The following is a 26,966-nucleotide window of genomic DNA, read 5'->3' as shown; positions in this document are numbered from 1 at the left end:
GCTTTTTTAAGTTTGAACCTCGCACAAGTTTTTTAAATTGTTCAAGTTTTTTTATAACATAAAAAAAAAGGTTGAATGACCAACACTCGTTATTGTGATGCCTGACCTTCAAGCGATAATTCACCCTTAACTTCCGGGTATTCCCCAGGGGTGAGCTGCCCCACACGTCGCGATCCCTGGGTTCGATCCCGGTCAAGTTCGACGAGCTTTTCCCCTCGGAGTTCGAGCAGCTTGCCGAGATGGGATTCCAGAGGAGAAGGATCTTCAAAGCTTTCCAAGCTCAGGACATCGCAGCGCTATCTGGCGCCTCGTGCGACCTAGAAGTAAGATTTCTATGTTTGTTTAAATTTATTTGCGCATTTTCAAAAGTCTTAACAACACCCTAGAATCCAGAAGTTTTTGAATAGATTATATTTATTACTAACGGTTTTTTTAATTTGTTTTAAGTTATATGTTTACTATTAACTTTCTATTAAAATTCCAAACTATTTGTTCTTGTGTTAAACCTGGCATGTAATTTTTAAATACATTTAACGTGTCTTGTGATCCAACTTTGGCTCTTTGAAACTTTTCATTTAGTTTTGAGAGTTTTCTAATGTCTTCGATATTATTTCATAAAAATGCCTTGAAATGTCACTTCAGTTTGTAAATTGTTTTTAGAACAACTTGTAACTTATTGAAAAATTATGCGCTTCAAGTCTCTTTGCTAAAAAAAGTGAAAATTGCTTGAATTTCTATAAGAATGAATTACATATCGGTTTTCCACAACTATTTTTTTTGTTTTTTCTCGATCACAAACGAAATTGTGTAAATAAAAATTTAGAAGTTAGTTAGAAAATGCGTAAATCCCAATAAAAGTCTCAATTTAACAGTAGGATTTATTTAAAAGAAACAGTAGATTTTATTTCAATAACATCACACGATGTGAAGTCCAGGTTGAGAACCACTGGTTTAGAGGGCTGACAAATTGTAAGATGTTCTACTGTCCCCGCAGAGCCTGATAACTTGGTTGCTTGACGACTGCGGAGCGGACAACAGTTCCTCCACTTCTTCCGATGATGATTGCTTGTCCTCCGGATCAGGATCCCAGTCCTGGATCTCAACCTCCTCAGGAGGTAAGAACATAATTTCTGGCGCATCTCGAGAAAGATTGGTTGATTGATACCAAAATATTCTTAATGTTAAAAGGACTTTTTAAAGCAATATTTTGCTAATTGTGTTTTGAGATTATACCATTAAATGTGATTTAAGTATAATATATATTTACTTTTACAAGGTCTATAGTTTTGTCTTACAAATACGAATTGTTCGATAGAATTCGAACCTTTTCCATCTTTATTTCCTTCACTCCATTGTTCTTTTCTGCATCTCATTGTTCGTCCCATTGTTCCTTCCATTGTTGCAGTTCCCCGCTTCCTGCCAGTGCCGCGATCGGCCAGCTTTCGCCTCCACCTCACATCTTCGTCTTCTTCCTCCGAGAGCGACTCGACAACCGAAGGACCCTCGGAGGACGACGGGGAAGACTGGATTCCTGCATCCGAAAGACCCTCGACCCCGGAGCCTGGATTCAGGAGGAGGGATCACTTCGGGAGCGAGCAGGAGTACGCGGAGTACGTCCGGGATCACATCAAGGTGCGATACGCGACATTTGATCTTCAAGCGACACAATCGTTATGTAAAACGCGACATTTAATATTCAAGCGACACGCGACATGTAACATTCAAGCGACACGCGACATTAAATCTTTGAGCGACACGCGACAATTTTAAAGCATGTTAAACACGAGATTGTTGCGATTTTTTGGTTCATCTGGTCAAAAAGTTATTTAACAAACACTTGAGAAATAAATTAAGTGCGAAAAGTAATGAATCATGAAATTTAGGAATTAAAAAAATAAATACTACTATTTTCTGTGTATTTACAATTATCTTCCCCTTAATGAAATAATCGACAAATTTATGTGCCTAACATCCAAACCATTTTACCGTTTATATTGTATAGAAGGCAAAACCACTTTTTGCGAACAAGCGATTTTTTGCTTTAGGCTTGTAATGATGGTACGTGTGCTTTTATTATATATTTGTCCACAACTTAGGTTGGTATGACCGTGTGTTGTCGGGAACCTTACGAGGAAGTATCTGAGGGTGATTACGGGCAAGTTGTTCGACTCGACAGCGACCACCTGAACGACCTCAACGTACAAGCGACCTGGATCAACAAGGGAGGATCATACTGGGTGAGAACTACTTTATGAGCTTAAGCGATGCTAGCCTCGTTTACACTTGGAAAATATGACTGGTACTTTGTGTTATTCCGAAACACGAGATTTTGGGACAAAAAGTCTCGGAATCCGATACCAAATTATGTTCTTTATGTTCTTTTATAATGAAGTAAAAGGTGCTGAATCCACTTTAAATCCTGATTGAGCCGCATTAGTTTTAACTTTTATAGTTTAGTTACATTCAGTTGTTGACGAAACTATTTTCTCAAAAATTTACCTTTGGAGATGGAAATTGCAAATTGTGGCTGCATTTCCTATAACAACGATCCGATTTCACCCAAGTATCGGACGATAACCGATACTAACACTTGGCACCGGGCATCGGTTACGATCTTATCGGACATATCCACACATGTTGACGTCTTCATTATATATTATACATTTATATTTATGTATTATTTTAAAACCAGGTTGTTTCAAATCCATGGCCTGTCGTCCACGGGCCATTGTCTCCAATAGCTTAACATTATTTTTCTACTTGTAGGTTCGCTACTCGCACGTAAACTTGGTCGGGCTCGGAGATGGATTCGACATGGATCAGCTGAAGGGAAATCCCCAACCTAGACGTTTGCTGATCGGTAATAAGGTAAAAATTCTTGATCATGAAAATATTTAGGTTAAATGCTTTTAAACATGTATAATTGTATGCATAGAATGAATATAAGACCATACACAAGTAACATTTTGAACTTTTCGAATAAATGTGAGATAATGGCTGGAGGTTGTAATTGGACGTAGAATGAAAATTAGGACCATACACAAGTATGTAACATTGTAACATGTTGAAAATAATTGAATTTAATTTGAAACGTTCACAAAAATGCCTTGTTTCCTTAATTAATCGGCTTGTTTGGTTAGTCTGATAAAACCTATGATGAACTTCCCTGCTTGCATCATTGATCGACAGATTCGGTAAATCTGCGATGGCCTTTCAGTGTACTAAGATAAGTGATCACTGAGTACTTGAGTAGTTATTGATGATCAAAAAGCAGCATCAGAAGGGCTACATAACATTTTTTGTCCACATGTGTGCATCTTTCATCCGAGCAAGGGTAACCCCATTTTACCCCATAGGTGAGGGTGAAGCCCAGTGTTGAATCCCCCCACTACAAATGGGGTTCAGTGAGCCACTCCAGTGTGGGTAAACCCCCATTTTACCCCATAGGTGAGGGTGAAGCCCAGTGTTGAATCACCCCACTACAAATGGGGTTCAGTGCGCCACTCCAGTGTGGGTAACCCCCTAAACCCCACTTTGCCCCATAGGTGAGGGTGAAGCCCAGTGTTGAATCCCCCCACTACAAATGGGGTTCAGTGAGCCACTCCAGTGTGGGTACAGTCACCCACTTCTCAGCCAATGGAAAGGACGTTGTTGTTGACTTCGAGGAGCAGAACCACTGGACCGGACTCGTGCAAGAAATGGAGGTCGTTCCGCAACCACACGAGGGCGTAACATGCAACAGCTGCCAGGTTACAGTTCTTAATTTTTGTTCAAAAAAATTAAAATTGTAAAAAAAAATCTTAAAAATTTGTTAAGCCAAATAAAAAAATTTTTCGTAAAAAAAAAATTTATAAAGCTAAAAAAAATCGTGTCGTTCTTTTTATAAAAAATAGTAAAACAAAAAAAAATTGTTGTAAAACCTAGCCCGAGGGTCACCACAAAATATATGGATCTTTAAAGGCTGTGGATTGATTAACGTATTAAAACGTAAACTATAGTGTAGCCGGCGACTAACCAAATCAAACGGCCACACAATTAGGTTGAAAAACACTGATTTAAAGCCCAAACCGCAAAATCGTATAACAGCTACCAGAATGCCGTTCAAGCCCGCAGCAAAGAAGACTTACGAACCAATTCAACGTCAACATTTCTATAATACTTCCGTATTGTGTTACAATTGCGCATAAAATCAAATTTGTATAGAAACCAACTTAATGTTGTGCCCCGCAACACTAATGAGCAGGGGCGGGCCACCTGATCGGGGAAAATGAAGAACTTGGCGGGCCGGGTTCCTGAATTGATGCCTTAATCGTGTATTTATCCACCTACACATGGAATATATCGTATTTTTTATACTTTAAGCACGGCAACACTTTCATTGCAAACATGCTGATAACTTGCCGACTTGAGTGATAAAGTACTTGGGCATCCAATCCTTGTTAAATTCGCGACACTTCTCAAACTTACGTTTCTGGGCAAATCCATGGGAAAATATTTCTTGTAAATTCTAAATATAATTTCAACCCAAAACAAAGAATCTAAAAACACAAAGAAAACAAATAACTAAAGAATAACTAACAATCTTTATAAATTGACGTAGTAAGCAAGTAGTGGGGGATTGCGGCAGAATGTGGCGGCGGGCCACATTATCATGTAAGATCGGAAACTGTCTGCGGGCCGCTCAATATCTCATCGCGGGCCTTATGTTGCCCTCCCCTGCTGATGGGCGACAAGGAACCACTATGACTTGATTATTTCATTTATTACTTGAATTTACACTTTTTTGCCTATAATACAAAATAATCTATTTATAACTTTTCAACTTATTTATGGCGTCCAGCAATATTCGTTTCAAGAACTTAGCGCCGATCGAAGTCCATAAAGCCTTAAGGTTTGTCCAAACTTGGCGCGTTTAACGTCTAGCGTCGTCCAATTCTCACATAACGCGTTGCCAGCGTTATTTTCGACAAACGTTTTTACGCAGTAGGCGTCGACGCGTCTAGTGTAAACAACCTTAAGAAACCGCTACAACGTTCGTCGTTCAGATTTACTATGTTACTTCCGTAATTTTCTACCATTGCGCTTAATAAATTAAAAGTAAATTTTACAATTGCACTTATGTTAAATTTGTCAAGAAACCAACTTAATATTGTTCCCCGCAGCAAACCCCACTATTGGGTGAGCGATACCAGTGCGAGGTTTGCCCCAGCTTCAACATGTGCTGGCACTGCTTCACCAAAAGCCCCCACGCCACCCCCAGACACACTTTCACCCTCACCCTGGAACCAGGGGATTCCCCGGTAAACGTGGGGCCATCGGGGTCAAAGTTCAGGTCGCTCTCGGCTCGGGGGGCTCCCAGAGGGACAGCCCCACGGGAAAGTACCTCGACTGCTTGGGATAACAATGGATCAGGTGAGTGTTTGTTTTTTGTTAACCTTGTGCATTTAAGTTCAAGTGTTTTTGACTTATTTAATTGTGTAAGCATTCTATGGCCTAAGGTCAAAGAGCATTGAGCATTTTCCAATAGATAATTTATTAGGGACTCCCGCCATAAGATCGAAATACGAACAGCACTAACGTCAGAATAAAACACAGTTTGGACTAAGGCTAAAATAGGACCTAATGGTACTTGAAAGTTGATGTCCACTGAAGTCTTTATCAGTTTACAAACAATAAACACAACGATGGTTACAAAACCTTAATTCGAATGAATACACAAAGTTATCAACATTAATAAAAATTAACACATAATAAATATAAAACTTAACTTACACCGCAACAGAATAGATGTTACCACTAACACAGGCGCGTCTCAAATGAAGGACAAACGTACACGTTTAAACGAGACACGTACATGCTCTAGGCAAAGCGCGCCACTAGGAGCAGTGTTTAAATAAAATAAAACACTAAGGTTAACAAACTCAATATAATTTTTTTTTTTTTTTTTTTTTAAAGACGCCCGTTTGCTAAAACCAAATGGAGGGGCACAGGCGAAACACCATCTTTGGTTAAGATATCGGCCAGTCGCTTATTTTTAGGTGACCAAGAAATATTAGATATTTGGCCAATGTCAACCAATTCTTGAAGTACAGCAATGTCGATACGTAATCGTTTATCAGTAACACATTTGGAAGAATAAATAGCATCACATAGCATCACATAAAGAGCGATTGTCGGTAATAACTTCGATAGGAATATTTGTTAAATTTAAATCATCGAAATACAATTCATTAAAAAGCGATTTTAAAAATACCGCCGTTTCAACCCCATCGGACATGGCAAGAGTTTCTGCAGCTAGTGTGCTGCGAACAACACGCTTAATTCGTTTTGATTGCCAACTTAACAAGTTACATTGCTTGTTAGGCCCAACCAAAAATACTAAGTAAGCACCTTGGCTTCCTCCGTCCATAAGGTTACCAAACGCTGCATCAGAGTACACCACCAATTTGCAATTGGTGGGACAACCGAGACTTTGGTAGGACAGTGTTACCTTTTCCGTCTTCAGTCTTCTAATAATTTTGTTGCAGTCCAATAAATCCCTCACAGTAGCCCTCTTGAAGTTTGTTGCAATAATACAAACATTAAAGCTAACATCAGGTCTTGTCTGGCCACTAACCCACAGGAGCTGACCAATCTTTGAACGTAAAGCCTCCGCTTCCTCACAGGTTAGTTTTTGACTTGGGTTTTGTCGTTGCTTTGCATCGATATTTAGAGGCTGTAAGCTGTCGATGTACTTATCTTGATTAAAAGCAATACCTTTTTGATCATGCATAACATCCAACCCGATATAGCGGAAACTTTCTGAACTTTCCTTTCCTACTTGAAAGGAACTTCGAAGTGGTTGGATGACGCTGTCTTCAAAATATTGTGATCCAGCCCATAAAAAGTCATCAACGTACACCAGCAGTATTCCCTGCAATTCTTTTCCATCGTGCTTGTAAAACAATGCATGGTCAAGACGAGATAATTTACACCCAACTGATAACATAAAACCTTTAACCCGTTCATACCACAATCGGGATGCATCAACAAGGCCGTACACGCACTTCTTGAGCTTCCATAGTACACCTGGAGGTTGTTTAGCTTCTAAAGGTGGTTTAAGAAAAATATCCCGTTCTACAAGGTTACCCTGGAGAAACGCTGTCTTTATATCGATACTATTTAATGCCCAGTGTTTACATTGTATAATAGTAGACATTACTCTTAAAGAATCTTTAGAACCCGTCGGGGATTCCTTTTCCAAACTCGTGAGGTTGCGCTCTTCAAAACCTCTAGCAACCAAACGTGCCTTTGGTAACAAACCCTTATCTGTTTGTTTCATGGAACAAACCCAGCGAACCGAAACGGCTTTCTGATTATGATGAGGCACAACCTCATACACAGCATTATCTTTCCAGCTTTTTAACTCTGCAAGCTTAGCAGTATCATAACAAACCGGGCTGTTAATAAACACCTCATCCGTACTCACATTCTCCTGTTGCGTTACGTATGATAAATCTGAAACGTCGTCAAAATTTATTCAACCTTTAATGCCATCGAGCTCCTTTGGTTGGTTGTACTTGATATTGTAGGCGTTTTTGTGCTTACCGGTTGCCTTTCCAGCTCGACTTAAAACTCTGGCTGAACATAAAACGCCATCTCTGTTATTAAACTTTACACACTTATTTACAAGCGACTTTCCACCAAGAACTGGCTGGATAGTCATACGAGGTTCAGCCACAGGACCCGTTCCGTGTCCAACCGAAGTCTCATCTGAAGCAACAGGGATGCCGGCATCAGCAGAAGTGTCAACAGAAACGTGATCATCTGAAAAAGAGGCTCTATTCTCTACAGTAAAATCATTAACAGGTTCATCAATAGAAGAGTCGTCGGAATCAGAAGAGCTATCAGTTTCCTGCCCTGATGACGACGATGTACAGGTTTGCTTTGCAGGAATGCTATCTGCGGAATTACTGGTTAACGGACTATTAACCGACGCAGGTTCAACTAATTGTACTCTACAATTATGTGCTTTGATAAACTGACCACCGTGACGTATGAAAACAACAGGCCCATCTTGACCGAGCACTGTTGCGGGCCCCTTCCATTCTTTTTGATCCTGACGTTTATAATAAACACGATCACCTTGAATATACGTGTCACGGGTTTGTCGTGTCTGTTTTCTCAAAGCTCTGCGAATCTTTTCTGAGCACTCCGCGGCAATCAAAGCCTTTCGAGCTGTTTGAAGTGCTGAAATGTGGTCTCCCACTGTTGAACTGTGTGGGTCTGACATACTGAGTGCTGGAAAATTATCTGTAAACACAGAAGGTAAATTTGCGTTACGGCCAAACACAATTTGAGACGGGCTAAACCCATTTTGGTTAATAAGTGCGTTCTTCGCACTTAACGCCCAAGCCAAGGCCGTGTCCCAATCACAAGCACCTTCTGCTCTTACTTTGTGTAGGGTTTCAGTCAGAATTAGGTTGTGGCGTTCACATAGACCATTGCTCCAAGGTGAGTAGGCGGCTGTAGTTGTTATCTTAATATTAAAACGACTGCACATCTCATGAAACTCATTGTTATTAAATTCGCGCCCATTGTCACTGAAAACGCGTTTAGGAGCACCAAAGATACTAATCCAATACTTAAGAAAGTGTTTTACTATAGTAGTCGACGTTTTACATTTTATAATTACTGCAACGCTAAATCTCGAAAACATATCTATCATATGAAAATACCATAAATTAGGTTGCAGTTCGTGAAGGTCCATGGCTACCACATCATTGACGTCCTCAGCCCACGAAAGTCCGACTATTGGTCTCGCAGCAGGCTTCTTATATCGCCTGCAGATATCGCACGATTGAACAACCTCCTTGATCAGACAGGAAAGTTTGGAACTTTGACAGTTGGCATTTTTCAGCAGCCTCTGCAGATTTTCGATTGAAGCATGCCCAAACTGTAAATGTAGTTTACCAATACTCTTACGTTTATCTGCATCGGTCATGTTCTGTAGAAGCAGAACATTCTCAGAAGATTCCCCTTCTCTGCTAGGTGAAATGTTGACACAGTAGTGACCACTGCTTGAAAGAAATAGTTCAACATCTTTGTTAAACATTGTTGCACAATCATGTGCAAGGTCAAGCGTAGTGCTTGCCCGTTTTAATGAGGATTTACTCAACAATAAAGGTAAATCGTCTTTTATAACCGCAGCATCAATATGGCAAGATTTTCCTGCGATTAATGCTGGAATTAATACTTTCTTTTCAGAGACTACTTTTCTCCCATCACCAAAACGAAAAACAGTGTGAGATGGGGTAAACTTTACTCTCTTCCTAAAATCAACATCTAGGTTATCTACATAATTTTGAAGCCAATGTTGGCCACAAACTGTTTTTGAGCACGCTGTGTCAATAATTGCAGATTGAAATGTTTCTGCTAAAAAAATTTCTTTATAACTCGAAAACAGCACCAAATTAATTTGCTCTTCCTGTGTGTTTTGTGTAAAATTTACCGAAGCAGTATCACTCTTATGTGGACATTGATTTGCCCAATGCATCTTGGAGTCGCATATAACACATCTGGATATTTTACCAAATTTGTCTTGGGGGTTTAATTTTTTACTTTTTGTGAAACGGTTAGATTTGTTAAAGTTATGCTGATTACTTGTCACATAGGATTCTTCTTTGATATTTTTTAGGTGGGATTGCGAGGTACAAGCATCAAGTGGATTTGTAAATATTCGTTTGAGTGCAGATTTCATAGTGGCAAACTTAAGATCACTTGCCATAGTTAGAGCTAACTGCCGTTCTTTAGGACTTAAATCTGCGCCATCTAATATTTTGAAGGTTAAGATAGCGTCTGGAAGTTGCATCTTATGAAAGGACATTTTGTACGACAAATGTTCAAATTCTATAATATAGTCTGCCATACTCATATCTTTAGTTTTAGCAAACCTCGTAAAATTTGCGTATGTCGAGTAGGCTTCATCAACCGTCTCCGTTTGAAATGCGATGTCAAGGTAATGTATTAGTTGTTCCATTCCGGTTTCAGAGTGCAGATCTCCATGAGTGAGTTGTGCCACAGCCTTTTCAGCCTTTACATAGCCCTCTAGGCTTTCCAAAAGGACAACAATTGCCTGTTCTTTTTTTACAACAGGCGTTACAAGTTGCCACATTTTAACTTTGTTTTTCCAAGATGAATATGGCGTATCTTCCCTAAACTTAGGGGGAGACTTTATTGAACGATTTGTTGCCATCATTTAAAAGATATTAACCATCCTCTGCTACCATTGAAAGTTGATGTCCACTGAAGTCTTTATCAGTTTACAAACAATAAACACAACGATGGTTACAAAACCTTAGTTCCTTAATTCGAATGAATCACACAAAGTTATCAACACTAATAACAATTAACACATAATAAATATAAAACTTAACTTACACCGCAACAGAATAGATGTTACCACTAACACAGGCGAGTCTCAAATGAAGGACAAACGTACACGTTTAAACGAGACACGTACATGCTCTAGGCAAAGCGCGCCACTAGGAGCAGTGTTTAAATAAAATAAAACACTAAGGTTAACAGTACTAATAACGTCTAAATCGGATTTAATCCTAAATCCGTCGGAATAAGACGTAAATAACCAGAATCAGGCCTATACAACACATTACCTAACCCCAAAGCCCACCCCTAAGTACATCACTAACCCTTAATATTTTCAACCCTAACTCAATTTATAATCCCGCCCATTAACCCCAACTTACCCCAAACAGGGACAGATAATCCGGTGCCAAAACTGCGCCGTTCTAGGGCTATGGCGCCCAAACGTAACCAACGGCCTCGATCGTCCCATACCCTCTCCCTACAGTTTCAGGCGTTATTTTGGCCTTTTAGGACTTATTCCGATGAATTTATGACTTATTACGGCGGGTTTATGTAATATTGTAGATAGATTGTTCTGCTATATATATTGTTGCCTTGTAGGTGTCTTATTGTGTGTTCGCATTCTGATTATTAATTTGTTCTCAGTTAGGAGCAAAAGTTGGTCGAACATCGAAGTTTCCTCCTCCCAGCACACCTGGTTCCACCTAGTGGACAACGACAAGTCAACTTACTGGGAAGGAGCGGGGGGAATTCCCGGGTCGGAACAATGCGATTACGTCACAATAACAATGCGTCCGCATCGCGCGCTCACAAATCTCACAATGCAGGTGGGTGGAGTATTTTTGTGGAATTGATTTTGATTGGAATAGTTCCGTTTAATATTGCTTTTATTACTTGCAACAAGTTTGTTGTTGGATTTGTATCTTTTAATTTCATATTTTAACTTCGGATCCCAAAGACCAACAATTTGCTGGTAAGGTTAACTGAAATAATCCGAATTTTATAATTACAATCAGGGTTTGGTTAAGATGTGTTCAAAGCGTTTTTTGCAATTACTTTACCCGTTGTTCTTTTGATTTTTTCGGTTAAATTATTTATTTAATTAAAAAAAATATTAGAATTCTACAGTTTTATAGATTCATTTTCATCAGAATATTTTTTTTACCCCGATTTGTTGGAATGTCCACAGTTTTATTCTGAATTGCTTTTTCCTCCAATAGAAAAGCAAATAGAATCTCAACAAATTTTGCCTTATTATCACAGGTTTTACTTTCACCCCGTTTTTCACAGTTTTAGGTTTAACTGACCCGGATTAAACCCCTATTTCACCCAGATCGACCCCAGCGACCCCTCCCACTTACCCCGGCTTGTATCGGTGCTTTCCGGGGATTCCCCCAACCAGCTACGCGAGGAGCGAGTCGTGCACATATTCAGCCACCAGGAGGAGGTAGAGATCATGTCCGGATGCGGGAATCTTTCAAAAATCTTCCAGATCCGAATCCTGGACACGAACGACCACAGCGTGCCTTGCAGGGTAAAGAACGTGATTTATATAATGCTATTACCAGTTGTGTTCTAAGGTTATTTTGTCTTCAGTTATATTTTTTGCAAAATTACTTTTCCCTGTATGAGCTCGCTTTAGGTTTTTATTTGCAGTTTGGTTTTCATTCGTTCACTTCATTTTTTTCATCAGGGTAAACAGTGTTTTTTAAACATTTTAGGGTCAAACTCCGGTTTATTCACTTATCTACCTTAGTATTTATTTACAAGGTTATTTGCAGTGAAACATATTTTTTTGAGAATATCTTTTCTCTTATTTTTATTTTTTTCTGTTTTTATTTCTATTTTTGAAGGTTTTTTTTTCTCAAATGAAAAAAATTAGGATTTACATTCTTAAAATATATACAGTTTGTTTTTGGAAAAAAATATTTAAAGAAATGTAATGAAGGTTTGCTCAACACAACACCTTTGTGTGGCAATTGAATGTTTTTTCTTTCTGCTGGCATAATAGTAAGGTCGCGCTAACTTCGTTTAATTCACAAGATTTTTATCTGTTGTAGATCCGAGGGTTGCTGGTTCAAAGCCGGGCGTTGGATTCGGATTCGAGGATCACGGTCAAGGAGGAACAACTTCCATTCCTTGTGTCAGACTCTGAGGAGGAAACGAACTCTGTGAGTTGAACCAAATAAGCGATGTTTAGTCGATGCACAATGTTATTTAAATGACCGTGTAATTGAGCCAACCCTGAATGAAATTATGAGAACTTGGTATTCTGATTCCGATAACCGATATTTCGGCCAAAAGTATCGCCGTCCGATATGAAATCACGTCATTATTATAAGCAAACAAACGAAATAGATGGTGAATTGTTCAAAGATAATTTTTCTGTTAATATTCCAAATTTAATTTTTGTACTAAATTTGCTGCATTAGATCAGAAATCATGTCGGAAATTCGTATTTATGATGAAACCGTAATTCAAAAGATACACAGACTACCAGCATGTAAATATTTGATGAATTTGTGAGAAAACTGTTTCAACATACAGAAGTGACTATTTTAAAACTATTTGCAACCACCGCTATATTTGATGCAACACTTGTTATGCCATATGTTCTAAATCAACTAGTCTTTAAACCGTGATAAACTGATTAAGTTCTGCGAAAAATTAATTCAAAGCTCATTTATTTTTAAACATTAAGGAACCACCGCTATGTGCTTTATTCTATATTACACTTGTGCTTTCAAATATTTTAAACAAAAATCGTTTTAAACCAGGGTTTCTCAACCAAGGCGTGCGAGAACTATTCCAAGGGGGTGCGGGGATGCTGAATCAGACACAGAAAATGTGTTACATAACTCATTTTTTGGTTTTGTATTACTCTGTCAGATACTCGTATAAAAATAAAATTACAATGGTTTGTTATTGAAGCAATTCTTTTTAAGCAACTCTAGTGGTGAGATAGTGTCTGGTGATGTTTTAAACAGCGATATGCACCACAGGGCGCCAGCAACAGTGCCCACACCCCTCGTTCGAACCAGGAATCGAGCACGAAGGTGTTTGTGTGGGGGTTGAACGACAAAGACCAGCTCGGTGGAATGAAGGGATCAAAGCTCAAGGTCCCAGTCTTCTCAAGAGGACTCTCTTCTTTACACGCGTCGCAAATCTCTGGAGGATCGAAAAGCATGTTCGCATTAACTGCGGATGGAAAGGTGAATTTACTTTGTGGTTCTGGTTTTGTAACATTTTTGGCTCTAGTCAATGAGATCTTAGGTTTATTAACTGCTGCCTAAGTCCCTATACCAGTAGTGTTAGGTATTTTACTTTAAATTGTCGCCTGCCAGTTAATTCTAAATTATATTTAAGGCTTCAATTCTGTCGGTTTGCAGTAATATTCTTTAAGAACTTCAAGTCAAAGGGAGCAAACTAAGTGCCGCCTTACCAGGTTTACGCTTGCGGTGAATCTACGAGTGGAAGACTCGGACTCGGACCTCAAACCTCGGGATACGTCAGTAAACTCACAAGAATCACGATCCAAGACCCTATAAGGAAGATTGCTGTGCATTCAGGTCGGTTCACCTTGTGCTTATAAACCACACAGTGTGCTGGTACTTTGCGCCAAACCAGGAGTATTTAACTTTGGTTGCCCGAGAAAAGTTTCATGCTAGAACCAGAGCAGATTAACTGATTAAAGTGATTTGAAATTCATTATACTTTTCCATTTGTTTTGTCTTTGTTATATTAATAAGTATTTTTGTGGCAATCTTTTTTACCTCTCATATTGTTTGCTTGTATAGATGCAATACAGCGCACTGATATGTTTTGATAAAAGGAGGGTTGGATAAAAGTTGTTGATCATCTACGTGTGTACAATGTACATCTTTTAATAACTTTAAAAATTGTAACAATTTTCTTTTTTTTTAAATTAATAATACTTTATTTATTTACCATCAGTTGGTCGCCACAACTTTTATGTTTCTCATGCGGCCCACGGTAAAAATAATTGCCCACCTCTGGGTCAGCCTGTTAAAAGCTATGGTGTAGCATGACACGTCAGCCGGTATCGTTTATCAAAAAGTGACGAAGGTCTATAACAATTGTTGTCATGTTTGTGCATATTTCTTTAATTTGCTGAAAAATATAACAACCTTTCGATTTAACTTTTTCGTTCCGAGCAGGTGGCCGGCACTGCTTGGCGCTGACGAGCGACGGCAAGGTTTATTCCTGGGGAGATGGAGATGAAGGAAAGCTGGGGCATGGGAGTCGAGCGGACGCACTCAGTCCACGCAGGATCGAGGTAAAACACTAAGGGACACAAGGAATTGTCGGGCTCACGTTGTTCACTCAATAATTGTGCTTAGTTTGTGGCAGTTACAACATTAGAATTATTTTCCTAAGAAGGCGGTCTTTGTGGAGACACTTCTTAGCACTGGTTTCAACAAAATTAGCTTTGACAGAACCCAAAACACCAACCCCAACACTAACCCTAACACGTGAAGTTGACATCCCCTTGTTTACACTTTTTTGTAAAAATTTTATTGTTCAGGTTGTTTGTGGAAATACTGATCAGCAAATTTGTGTAGTGACTGAGAACATACAGTATTATATCTTGACATAACCTCATATATAAACCCAACCCAACACTGTTAAGCTAACATCCTTGTAATTTATTGTGTTCAGAATTTTCTATAAAACTGTGATTGTTAAAATACAGTTTAAGTGATTTTTGTGTAGCATCTAAATCACTGAATCTCTGGAATCAAACGGTTAAATGAAACCTTTTAAACATCATATTATAATTGATAATAAAATCAACTTTTGGACAATGTCAAATTTGATATCTAAAAGATAAATAACCTTAAAATATACCTAATAATAAAATTAAATAAATAAATTTATATATATTGCAACAACAATAGCTTCTTAAACTGTGAAGCTGTTATAAACCTTATACATCGGAGTTGTTACACCTAACCCTTGTGTTCAGACATTCCCCGAGAAGGTGATAGTTGAGATCGCATGTGGAAGTGCCCATAGCGCCGCCATCGGCTCCACTGGAACCCTCTACACCTGGGGACATGGGGTCTATGGGCGACTCGGCCACGGGAACAACCACACGCTACTCAAGCCAAAAGCGGTAAGTGCAAAGTTGTGCGAAGAACTGGTCTGCTCATCCTTGATATAAATATGAGACCAAGTGGTACAAGGTTTTTATCAAATTTTTTTTTGTTAAAAAGTGTGTTTTTCATTTTGGTAATTTTTACTTTTTGGTTTCTTTGCCAGCTACTAATTTTTGGTTTACCAAACCAAAGTTTACCAAACCAACAACCCTAGAAGTAGTGAATGAGCACGTGTAAATAAACCATTACAATAACGTCAAAAAACTAAAATAGATTAAGAAAGCCCAGAAATGTGAATAAAAATATAGAAAGCTGAAAAAAATAGATATGTGAAAAAAAGTAAAAAATGCCAATATTATAAAAAACGTGCCTTAATTATTGGAGATGGTTGTTATATTTTTCTGTTTTTCGTAGGTTCAAGCGCTGCGAGATGTCCGCGTCGTGCAAGTTGCTTGTGGGAGTCGTGACGCACAAACCCTCTGCCTCACACAGGACGGGCAGGTCTATTCGTGGGGGGATGGCGACTTCGGCAAGTTGGGGAGAGGGGGTAGTGACGGGTGTTCGATCCCCCAACCCGTGGAAAGCTTGAAGGACTCTGACATCGTCAAGATCGGTTGGTTGATATTTCACTACATTCTCGTGTGCTAGTGTTGTGGGTCTCAATGGTGCTTATTATACAAAGGGTGCCTCCAGGAAGGCTGTTTACCGGCTTCAGTCTGCCTAATCAGATTGTGATGCAAGCACTGCCAGGAAAAAGAAAACCCAGTCTGTGGTTAGGGTCAGTTCGAGCCTCACCATATAATAGTTAGCCTGCCTTGCTTGCTTGAACTACAAACCTGTCCACGCCTACTGGTTTCGGTAATAGCCTTATGAAGGCACCTGGTACATTGTTATGAGTATTCCCTAATAGGTATTACTTCAGCAAAGCTATATCGCAATATAAACCAATGTTGATTACAAGGCTCAGAGGTGCTTTTAAACCACACTTGTTTCTCATATCTGAAATTTTCTTGAAACAATAATAAATTTTTTCTGATAATTGAGTTTGCTGATTTAGTGGAAATAGAAGGTTTGAAGTATTTTGACTTTATAAAATCGTTTGGTTGATTTCTGTGTTCTATCTTAAGCAAAAGTATGTTTTAGTTAGCATAAATATTTGGACGCTCAGTAACATGAGTCCAGAATAAATCACAAACTTGTGGATTAGCATTAAATTATAAAGTATATAATATTATTTAATTAACGTAGCTTCCTCATTTTTGTGATTTTCTAAATGTTTATTCACTCTGTTCATATTTATGAGCATAAACATAATAAAAGTATTTTTTTTTTACTTTCTTAGTCAATCCTGATTTTAAGTTCAATACCACTAGGGAAAATCGGAAAATAAGTTGCAATTTAAACAACGTTAAACACATACACCTATTTCTCAACTGAATCGCAGAATGCGGCGCCCAGTTCTCTCTCGCACTCTCCCGCTCAGGATTAGTGTGGACCTGGGGCAAAGGTGACTACTTTCGACTGGGACACGGAACGGACGAGCACGTGAGAAGACCTCAGGTCGTCGAGACACTCAAACCGTTTAAAGTCGTCGACGCAGCGGTTGGAGCGCTTCATTGCTTGGCAGTGATCGACACCGGGCAGGTCAGTTAGTAAACTAGTCAGTTGGTCAGATAGTCACTTAGTACAAACTATTATTTAACCCCTATAGGTTACGTTACGGTTAGTTTTGAAAAGTTTGAATAAAAGTTAATTCTCGCACACACTTGTGTTTGTGATGTTTATTCAGCGGCGAAAATCTTTACGTTCCGATAAAACATTGCCACTATTTTCGTCATAATGAACTGAAGCTACGATAGCGTTCATATCAAATCAAAATGTAAACATTTCGTGCTTAATAATTCAAACATTGCGCAAAAATAATAATAAATCTAACCTTTTAAACTACTGCAGCCGGGGACCAACCTATATTAAACGGCCGCAAACTTTGTGCTGCGACTTATTATTATTATTAAACTGTATTATTAATTTGTATATTTGACGGCCAAACAAACCGGTTAGCGAATAAACTTGCAGGCAACATAGCAGTGCGGTACAGCAGCTTCGAAGTTAAGTAGTTGTGTGTTTAAAGCCCCGCACCTTAAACAAGATATAGGATTTTTTAAGCGCGATTGCCTTTGGGTCAAGCCACTGGGAGTCGCGCGTACGTGTGCAAATGCGTTCCTGGCCAAGTGTTTGCGTTGCTTTACGACGTTTTAAAATGGCGTGAGAAATGGGCTGTTGTTAACGAAATTCCATTTTACAATGTAGCGTTTAAATGGCTTAAAAATACACTTCACTGACATAATGTCACCAACCTCTATATTGCTTCAATATATCCTTTATCTCTTGTTTCGTCACAATGGCAGGTGTACGCTTGGGGGGACAACGACCACGGGCAGCAAGGGAACGGGGAAACCACCGTGAACAAAACCCCGGCCCTGGTTCGAGGTCTGGGGAAGTACCGGATCACCAGGGTCGCTTGCGGTTCCAGCCACAGGTGACACACACACACAATCGTGCTTTTGCATCGATTACAGCGCTGCTTTGTTGCGCTTGTGATTTATTTACTTTTTTATTTTTGCCAAACTATTTAATTTTATTATGCAAAAAAAAATTAGATTAATTTTTAACTTTCACCAGAAAGTTATGTGGTAACATTTTGTCCCCTGTGAAATAAATCTATTGTTTTGCATTGCTTTGCTACTTTTGATTCCAAAAAGAAAAAATATAAACATTAAACAAATGTAAAAAATATTTATTTTTTTAAACATATTTGCGTTGTTTTTAAAACAAAAATTCCTCCTTGAATTACTATTGGAATATCTTTTTTTTAGTGTAACATAAAAATACTTGCACTTGCCCAGCATTAAAACTGTATCCTGTAAAAATCTTACCATATAAAAATGCTGGCTTAATTGATAAAAAGAATATGTTTTGGCCTAAAATAAAATCTTTAGCTCTAATACAAACGTTAAAAGATTAATTGCAAAAATTGCCAAATAAACTGTTTTAAACTTTGAATATTTTTTATATCCTTAGATACCAATTTGAAAAATATATTGCCCTATTCTTTAACAAACTAACCTTATTTGGTGAGTTTTTCTGGCGATTCTCTTTATTAATGTGAACATGTGTGTGAATTTATTTTATGTACAGCTTAACTTATGTGGTTTTAAAGTTGTGTAATTAAACTTATTTTTGTCCTATAAGATATTTTGTTAATCATGGCATTTATACTGCTTTGTTTCAAAATATCTCTTTCAAAACCTTTAAATTTCCTTTGAATGTGTTTGATTTTGGTTTTAATCTTTTTACAAGAAACTTTTGACCATTTTTATTTTCCAGCATCGCATTCACTGAACACGAAGTCGGACAAAGACGCAAACTTCAACCTGTAAAGTTCGACAAACAATCCGACAGCCTGGGCTCATCCTACATGGGGAACCCCCCGGAACCAACACCCCCTGAAATATGTGACGTCACTAACAAACCTGCCGTCCTGGAAATTCCCGAGGGAAAATCCCCGCTACCGCGAACGGTCCTGTCCACTTTAACGCCTAATAACGCGCACATCTCACTCAAACACGTTTTACGCGCTCTGCAGGTTTGTAGGTGTAATTGTGTTATTTTTTCATATATTTGAATCAACTTTGTTCCTTAAATACTAATTAAAACCCTTGCATTTTAGTGGAAAATCGGTTGTAATAGCGCGTTAACACAACACTTTTATAAACGGGATTTTGTTTCAAACCTCGCAGTTCAACAGCGAATATTTAAACACTTTATTTTCCACTAATTCGATTGCTGTGTGACGTAACAGAAGGGATTCGCATTTTCTTTTATTAACTCACGCGAATTTCTTTCAATTCTCCACAGAAACAAATTAAATCTCAAACCGATGCTTTGCCAAGTGTGACGTCATAACCATTTAATTGTTCTTAGATCCGCGTCGCGCGATCCCTCGTTTGTTCGGCTCTTTTCTCCGAGAGCGATCAAAAGATCACAATCCAAGAACAATGGGAGGACAATGAGCATCGCGCAACACAAGAAGAGCAGGGTCCTCCAAGTTCCACATCCTCAGGATCCACTGGAGCCGTTGGAGGAACATCTTCTCATCCATCATCTGATGAACAACCTTCGCATTGCTCCCAACTTCTTCCCATTAAAGAGGAGAATGATCCTCCTCAAGATCCGGAGTTGCCATGCCAACAAGCACTGTTCTCGGAGCCGACCGATGCAATTGATTCTTCAGCGAACGAAGAGGTTTTAAATCAACCAACCGAGCTTCCTTGTGACACTGAAGAGCCAATCACAGAAAGTCTTGGTTCAAAGCAGCCAATCACAGCAAACCCTGATTCAAATGAGCCAATCATAGAGTCCTTTGGTTCGAATCAACCAATGACTACAATCCCTGGTATAACAGAGCCAATAATAAAAAGTTCTGGTTTAAATCAACTAGTCACAGAAAATCCTCATTTAAATGAACCAATCACAATAATCCCTGGTTCAAATGAGCAAATCACATCAAATCCTGGTTCAAAAGAGTCAGTCAAATCAAGCACTGGTTCGAAACAACCAATCACAGCAAGCCTCAGCCCGCCTCAGCCAATTACTAGTTTGCAGGTTTCAAATGATCCAATCAGCGGAGGCGTGAGTTCAAACCAACCAATGAGAGCACAGAGCTCGCGATCCTTGCTCTCCACTCTCGCATCCACTTCGGATCACTCAATCTCATCTCTGGTGGCGGAGACGATCACCACCACGGAAGAAATAGCTCCTCCCACCCCACAGAAGGACTCCCCTGCATCCAGGGGTTCAAGGATCTTCAGAGATGAAAACCAAGTGTCCTCACTCATCAATGAAAGCAATGCTGGACTATTGTTCGGTAATCTTGTTTAAAATAAAACTTTTTGTCGCAATTAATTAAAAAGTAACACATTTGAGAAGTGCATTCGGCACGATAAGCTATCGACGTTTGTACGGTTTTGAAACTTAAAATTGTGTTTAATTTGGCATTTTTAGAAAATGAAGTGTTAGAAAGTATTTATCTGTATTAAACCTAAATTTTGCATTACTTAGGCTATAAGTTTAGTTTATAGCCGTGTTTCCATATTTTTAGCAACTTTAGATTGTTTTAACTAGTGACAAACAGCGCCAGTTTAAATATTTTGGATAACCGGGAATAAAAGTGACTGCAAGTTATTTGACGATTTTGTAGCGACGTGTATTATGTAAATTTGTCATTACTCAAGCAATATGTCAGTTTTAGCCAAGATGCATATGTTTAAATATTCACATTTATTTTGTACATACCAACCTCACTAGAAAAATACTTTCGATTACTAGAAAAAAGAATAGTTCGAACCAAACCTCATGTGCTTAATGTTCTCACAGACCTTCAGAAATTGTCGATATGCGGCCGAATGCCTTCCAACTGTCGCTCCACTCAACACATCATGCGGACACTGGCTACATCAAGCACACAGGTGGGACAACACAAGCTTCATGTGCTAACAGTGCTTTTCAACCTTTAACAGAACCGTCCGCCCTGTTTAACTTCGGAAAATTTTCATCCGCACGAAACAAGGACACGTTCGCAACCTTTAGTTTTCCCTATTTGTGAAATAACAATAAAAAGATTTGTGTATTAAAACCACCAGTCTTAACCGATATAAAACAGATAACTTAAGCTGCAATGAACCACTAAGAGGCTATATTACTGTAGCTGAACGCATAAGAGGGCGGACCAGCTTATTTTATTACTGTATTAAACATAATGAAAAATAATAACATGCACCATTTTTCATCCTTAAGTACGTACCATCCCACGGGTTGAAAAGCACTGTGATAATCAACACAAGCTTCCCAACTATTCATATTTGTTACGCCAACTTCGTCACTTTAGGACGTAAAGGCGTCGGCAATAATGCCAAATAAAATATTAAATTAAAACGCGAACGTATTGTTAATGGGTTGGCAAGCAAACAATGCTTCATTATACTTTTATTTACCCTAAGCTATCTTCTATAAATAAATAACGTTTCAAGTTGGAAAACGTTGCGTTGGCTGAGTGGGATTGCTTATATTTGACGGCGATGCCACCCCCTAGTATCACCGCGTTTTCGTATTATAAGCTTATCGAACACACTGGTAAACGTATGGTGCCCTCCAGTGTTGGTAAATAATCTTCTTCTTCCAGCTTGGGAGGTTGATCCTTGTGAGATGCGCCCAAGAACTTGACCTCGTCGTTGAAAACGCACAAAAACTAGCGTCAGATCTCCACCCGGTGTCGCAAGAGAGCAAGCACCCCTACCTTGATGACGTCACTATTGAGGGTCACGTGCACATTCCAGGTTGGAGAGATTATGATGTCATAATGCGTGTTGTTCAAGTAGAAATTTGAACAATGCAACTTGAACATCTATGCGGTTTGAAATGTATTCCAAGTCTTACGTCAAGTGCTATTATGACGACAATCATGCTTACTGTTTTTTTTATGAATTTGAATTACTATGACTATTAGTATTTATCACAGGTTTTACAAAAATTTTGTTGAAATTGTTGTAACGTCTACTGCGATTGAAACTAACTTAAACAGCGAGACATATTAAGTGAGCACGGGTTGAACAGCACTTGCTCACCTAACCACTTGGTGACTTGTTGGTGCAGAGGCAGAGAGCATCTACATTTCGTTCGATCCCCGATGTTCGACCGAACTCAGACATGATGTCCTCACAATCACCGACGCTTCAGGGTCGAAGGTACACGCGCAACTATCAGGAAGTAAGTTGTGTGGAAACTTTGTAATACTCTTACCCTGTGCCAGTGGTTTTCGGCATTTGTTGGCATCTTAGCCGAATGAATTTGAACTGTCGGTTTTAAAGACAGCATCAAATAAAGCAATTTACCTTTACTATTGATGTTGCGTGTTATACTGAACTAGACAGTAGTTTGCACACTTAGAACACGATGAATAGCTTTCTACCTAGTCCTTCCGTGGTTCATATATGCCATAGAACGTTTGTGTTTTATTTACTGGAGCGTTTCATTAATTTATTTGTTACGTCATGCAAAGCGTGTTTGTATTAATTACAGACTCATATGCTGTTGAACAGTAACACAAAGAAGCTAAATTATATGAAGATGTAGAAAAATTGAAAATTCTAATGGAATATTAAGTCTTTACAAAAGGCAATAATTCAATTTTTTGCAGTACGTTTTAACGCCTGACATTTCTCAATGTGTAGAGTGTTTTCGCTTTTTAACCAAGCCAAGAGTTTTCATGTTGATATTTTATTGCGAAAATACCGTTCATTATCTGACCACGTGTTTGCTTTGCAGGAAGCCAGCATTCTGATTGGTCGCAAGTCCTCTTCCTCCCGACCAATGAGATTCGTTGGAAGTTCAAAAGCGACGAAACAATCAACGGGTGAGTTGTTTGTTCCCCAACAAAACTCCTGATAGTAGAATATCACCAGAATGCATGCAGCGCATATGCTGGGATGAAGCTATTATAAAGGAATATAGTACAAGCAAGAGGGCAAGAACATTAAGTGTACAATGATTCTATGGTTGCGACGGTCCCGTAATGACCGAGGTCGTGAGTTCGAACCTCACCACAGGCTAGTTTATTCTAGCCTAGCCTACTTGCATTATAATTCTGATCTGGCGACTCCACAAGGGCGTGATGAGATAACACACATTGTGCGGATCAATGTTTTTCTAGTCAGTGGTGAGGTTTATCTCATGACCTCGATCATACGGGACCAACTGAGCCCACAATGCTTTTGGCCGAAGGTCGGGAGGTCGGGAGTAAGCCTCTCCAAAGCAATATTTTAATGCACAACTATTCCATCGATACTCATGTGAATACGCTATGTTTAATTATACCCGGAAGTCGCACTGACCAACGTTAATAGCACACCGAGTAACGTCAGGAGAGCTTAGCAAGCAAACCGGTCCAGCATCAAGGTTGAACAAAAAGTATCGGACACTCGATTGACACTATTGCATTATAACTAGACATGCCCGATAAAATAGTATCGCACCAGAATGCCAAGTCTTATTATCGCTACTTTATAAATTGATTAATTTTGCTTGACCCTAGGGATGATGTCATTTGGTATCGTATTATTTTGTATTAATGTTGTTCGATATATCGTATATCGGAATAAAACACCACACCTCGATTTACAACCTGTATTGTTTAGTTGGGGATTCAAGTTCACTGTGAGCCCTGTAGCGCCCCTCAGCGGCCACAGCGCTCCATCCACGAGCGACCGTCGTCTCATCCGATATCCGTCCTTCGCTTTGGTCGTCCAGTTGTTCGAAGTTTATCGGGAAGGTTGCGGTACTTTGTGGCACGATGTGGACCTCCTGGCTAAAGTCCTGCGGTCGTTTGTGGCTTGTCTGCAATTCAACAACCTCGGTGAATGATGTTTGTGGATTGCAGAGTTGCCGAATGTATTTGAAAAGATTAACGTTTTAAAAATCTTAAAAAAAAACTTTGTTTTCCAATAAATATTTGAATTTATTTTATGTGCAGCCTAAGGCACTATTTTTTAAAATTGGTGCAGTAAAACAAATTTTCAAACTTTTTTATTATTGTGTTGGACTTGATATTTTATATCTTCTTTGGCTTTATCTCATAAAATGTGAGTCAGCTCTGCTTTAGCTTTTCATTTATTTTCATGAGATGTTTAAGTAATTTAAAAAGAAGTTTGAATGTTATTTTTTGCGCACTTGTGCTTCATTAGGCCAAACAATTACGAAGCAGTGCGGACTAATCTTGTTAATTTTAAGCATACTCTTTGTAAGGTTACGACTAATCTAAAAGCACAAAACAATTGCTTTTTCTTGCAGGAGCCGATCATCGCATTTGGATCATCCGACAACTTCGCTGGTTGATGCAACATCTGCCACCAGTGGGCGGGAAAGAGCAGGACATTGTGACGAAACACAAGGCGGCATCAAGCGCTCTAATCAAGGGTTCGCATCTATTTGTGATTCTAATTATAAAACCAACTAATATAATGAAAAACTATATCACATATTTTTAAATTTGAGTTCAATGTTTTTAGCACTTTTGATGTTTTCTAAAGTTAATTTTACTTACCTTGTGTGATATTTCTACTTTTGCTAAAATAATCGGTGTTCATCTATTGTTTATTCAGTATTAGGTCAAATAAAATATAGAAAAATAACCCAGGGAGGTTTCTGATACTTGTAATATTTTTAATTTTAGTTTATATTTTGGTTTTCACATTTATATCCCGTGGTTGTATTCACTTGATTTTTTAAATTTAAGTTTTTTTTTTTTAGTTTTGCCGAAAATGTTGAAGATCCAGCTCGAGTATGAAGAACCTCTCATCCGATCTAACAAACAGCTCATCCACAGTCCCTTCATGATCGTGAGTGAACTTTCACCTTTCCACAAATTACTCCTTGTTTCTTGAAGCCTTTACAATTTTATAAAATAACTTGTTTTTAATTTTTCTAAAATTGCTTTTGAAAGCTTGGAATGTTTAAAAAAGTCCATCCAACCGTTCTAAGAATCTAAAAAATAATCTGGAATACTAAATCGAAGTGTCATGTAGGCCTGCGGAGTCGATAAACAACAACCCGAGTCCGACTTCGAGTCTAGAGTCCGGTTCTGTCTCTACAGCCTGCATTCCACCCATTTACTTAACAAAATAAGGTTGAAAAAGCATAGAACGTATCCGCACTTTGAGAAGATTCCCAAGTTGTTCTTAACTAAAAAAATTAAGTTCTAGTTTTTGATTTTTCAGGAACTTTCTGCTCTCTGCTGTCAGTTATCGGTTGATGACGTCACCAGCAAGAAGAACATGACGTCACTGGCTTCGTTCGAAAAGTATTGTCTTGCGTCACGCATCGCTGATTCTCTCGTGCGTAGGGAAAACTTTCCGATGAAATTTCTGGAGGTGAAAATAAAACTTTAACATGGATTAAATATTAATACAACTCACTTTTGTAAACTTGTTCGGTTCAAACCTTACGTACTCGGCTAATCAAGCTCATATAGTGGATAAACTGTGCTTGTTCTTATGCATCTTGCTGTTAATACGCATATACATAACATATGTGTTTCTAAGTGTTAAAGACGGATCGGCAACCGATAACATCAATAAAATTGTTTAACGCATTTTGTTAGCTTTAATAATAAAATTAAAATTAAATTTAAATTTTGCGCAAAATTTTGTTAGTGTTAGATAAAATTCAAGGTTTGAATTTACTGAAACTTTCCGGCATTGTTGCTGCAAAAGACCTATTTTACTTATTACAGTGTTTTTTCAGTTGTCCTAATATTTGTCGAATGTTGAACCATGCATCAAATTTATTGATAAGTGTGATTTCATTCTCCAATCCTAAATGTAGTGATAAGAACATTCTTTATCGATTCTTTCCACGTGCAGATGTTAAACGATCGCATCGATGACCTTGCGGGGGATGACCTTGACGACAATGCCCTTAGTGACGTCAGAGCTCACGAGGATCACAAAATCTTCACGAAGCAACTTGATGAGCAGTTGGTCCTCTGGTACAACAAGTAAGTTTCAAGAAATCCTTGCTGTATTTTAATTTGCGATTATGTAAAGGCGGTTTGTGCATTCACAAGTAATTTTGAAAATAAAATTCTGATTTAAATGAATTAATTATAACCTTGTAGTATTTTTAAAAATACCCTTTATAATTTTAAGACAGTGAATGCTTGTCAATTTAATCACAATTTATCATTGTTTTCATCCTTGCTATATAGTTTTTGTCAAAAAAAGATTTTGAAATGGAAAAAATTAAAGATATTTTTAGTTGTGATCGTTTTGTTATAATTTTAATGTTTCTACATCGTTTCAATTTCCACCTTTATAACGTCAATATGTATATTGGTTTCAAGTAAAATTGTTTAAACAATGTATTACGTCCTTAAAAACCAGTGGTTTTCAAGCTTTTTTAGAAAAAAAATCGAAAATCTGCGCCATAAAAAAATCTTGATATTTCGCGGCACATCAAAGTCTAAAAGCTTACGTACATCCCTATTTGTAATGATAACACCATTTTTCAAAATTACAAAAAGTTTCGCTTAGCAATCTATCGAGGCACACCTAAACATCACTTCTGAAAATATTTAAAACCAACTTCTTACCCAGACGACCTGACGATTGGATTTTGTCTTGGCCCGGAAGTGGAACCATCTTCGGTTGGGGCCACAACCACCGGGGTCAGTTGGGGGGTCCAGATGGGGCCAAAATAAAGATCCCTGTCCCCTGCACTTCCCTGGCCGCCCTGAGGCCTGTGGAGCTCACTGGAGGGGAACAAACATTGTTCGCAGTTACTGGGGATGGAAAGGTGAGTGATCAACATCGCTTAAAGGTACTTAACTCGGCTTAAAACGTCCACTCAACTTAAATACTCAATTGTATT

The 26,966-nt window shown here is 38.5% G+C and overlaps 1 protein-coding gene across 1 annotated transcript in view; it reads left to right on the top strand.

The window, feature by feature from the left end:
• Positions 1-26,966, top strand: part of LOC146134737 (E3 ubiquitin-protein ligase HERC2-like) — a 70,603-nt gene that overhangs the window by 34,248 nt on the left and 9,389 nt on the right. The window contains exons 46-74 of the mRNA XM_083395605.1: positions 149-323; positions 995-1,115; positions 1,406-1,632; positions 2,097-2,237; positions 2,767-2,868; positions 3,546-3,749; positions 5,163-5,412; positions 11,011-11,192; positions 11,699-11,899; positions 12,426-12,536; positions 13,368-13,577; positions 13,811-13,934; positions 14,544-14,662; positions 15,353-15,502; positions 15,900-16,098; positions 16,930-17,129; positions 17,894-18,024; positions 18,873-19,131; positions 19,470-20,412; positions 20,922-21,013; positions 21,727-21,880; positions 22,197-22,310; positions 22,869-22,956; positions 23,738-23,955; positions 24,390-24,465; positions 24,736-24,937; positions 25,316-25,468; positions 25,961-26,094; positions 26,693-26,891. Of these exons, the coding sequence (XP_083251731.1) occupies positions 149-323; positions 995-1,115; positions 1,406-1,632; positions 2,097-2,237; positions 2,767-2,868; positions 3,546-3,749; positions 5,163-5,412; positions 11,011-11,192; positions 11,699-11,899; positions 12,426-12,536; positions 13,368-13,577; positions 13,811-13,934; positions 14,544-14,662; positions 15,353-15,502; positions 15,900-16,098; positions 16,930-17,129; positions 17,894-18,024; positions 18,873-19,131; positions 19,470-20,412; positions 20,922-21,013; positions 21,727-21,880; positions 22,197-22,310; positions 22,869-22,956; positions 23,738-23,955; positions 24,390-24,465; positions 24,736-24,937; positions 25,316-25,468; positions 25,961-26,094; positions 26,693-26,891 (5,479 nt within the window). The remainder of the gene's footprint in view (positions 1-148; positions 324-994; positions 1,116-1,405; positions 1,633-2,096; positions 2,238-2,766; positions 2,869-3,545; positions 3,750-5,162; positions 5,413-11,010; positions 11,193-11,698; positions 11,900-12,425; positions 12,537-13,367; positions 13,578-13,810; positions 13,935-14,543; positions 14,663-15,352; positions 15,503-15,899; positions 16,099-16,929; positions 17,130-17,893; positions 18,025-18,872; positions 19,132-19,469; positions 20,413-20,921; positions 21,014-21,726; positions 21,881-22,196; positions 22,311-22,868; positions 22,957-23,737; positions 23,956-24,389; positions 24,466-24,735; positions 24,938-25,315; positions 25,469-25,960; positions 26,095-26,692; positions 26,892-26,966) is intronic.

Source organism: Ascidiella aspersa, chromosome 8, assembly GCF_963924565.1.
Source record: "Ascidiella aspersa chromosome 8, kaAscAspe10.2, whole genome shotgun sequence".
Lineage (NCBI taxonomy): Eukaryota > Metazoa > Chordata > Ascidiacea > Phlebobranchia > Ascidiidae > Ascidiella > Ascidiella aspersa.
Note: the sequence above shows the minus strand (reverse complement) of the source record. Positions and strands in the feature narration are given on the sequence as shown.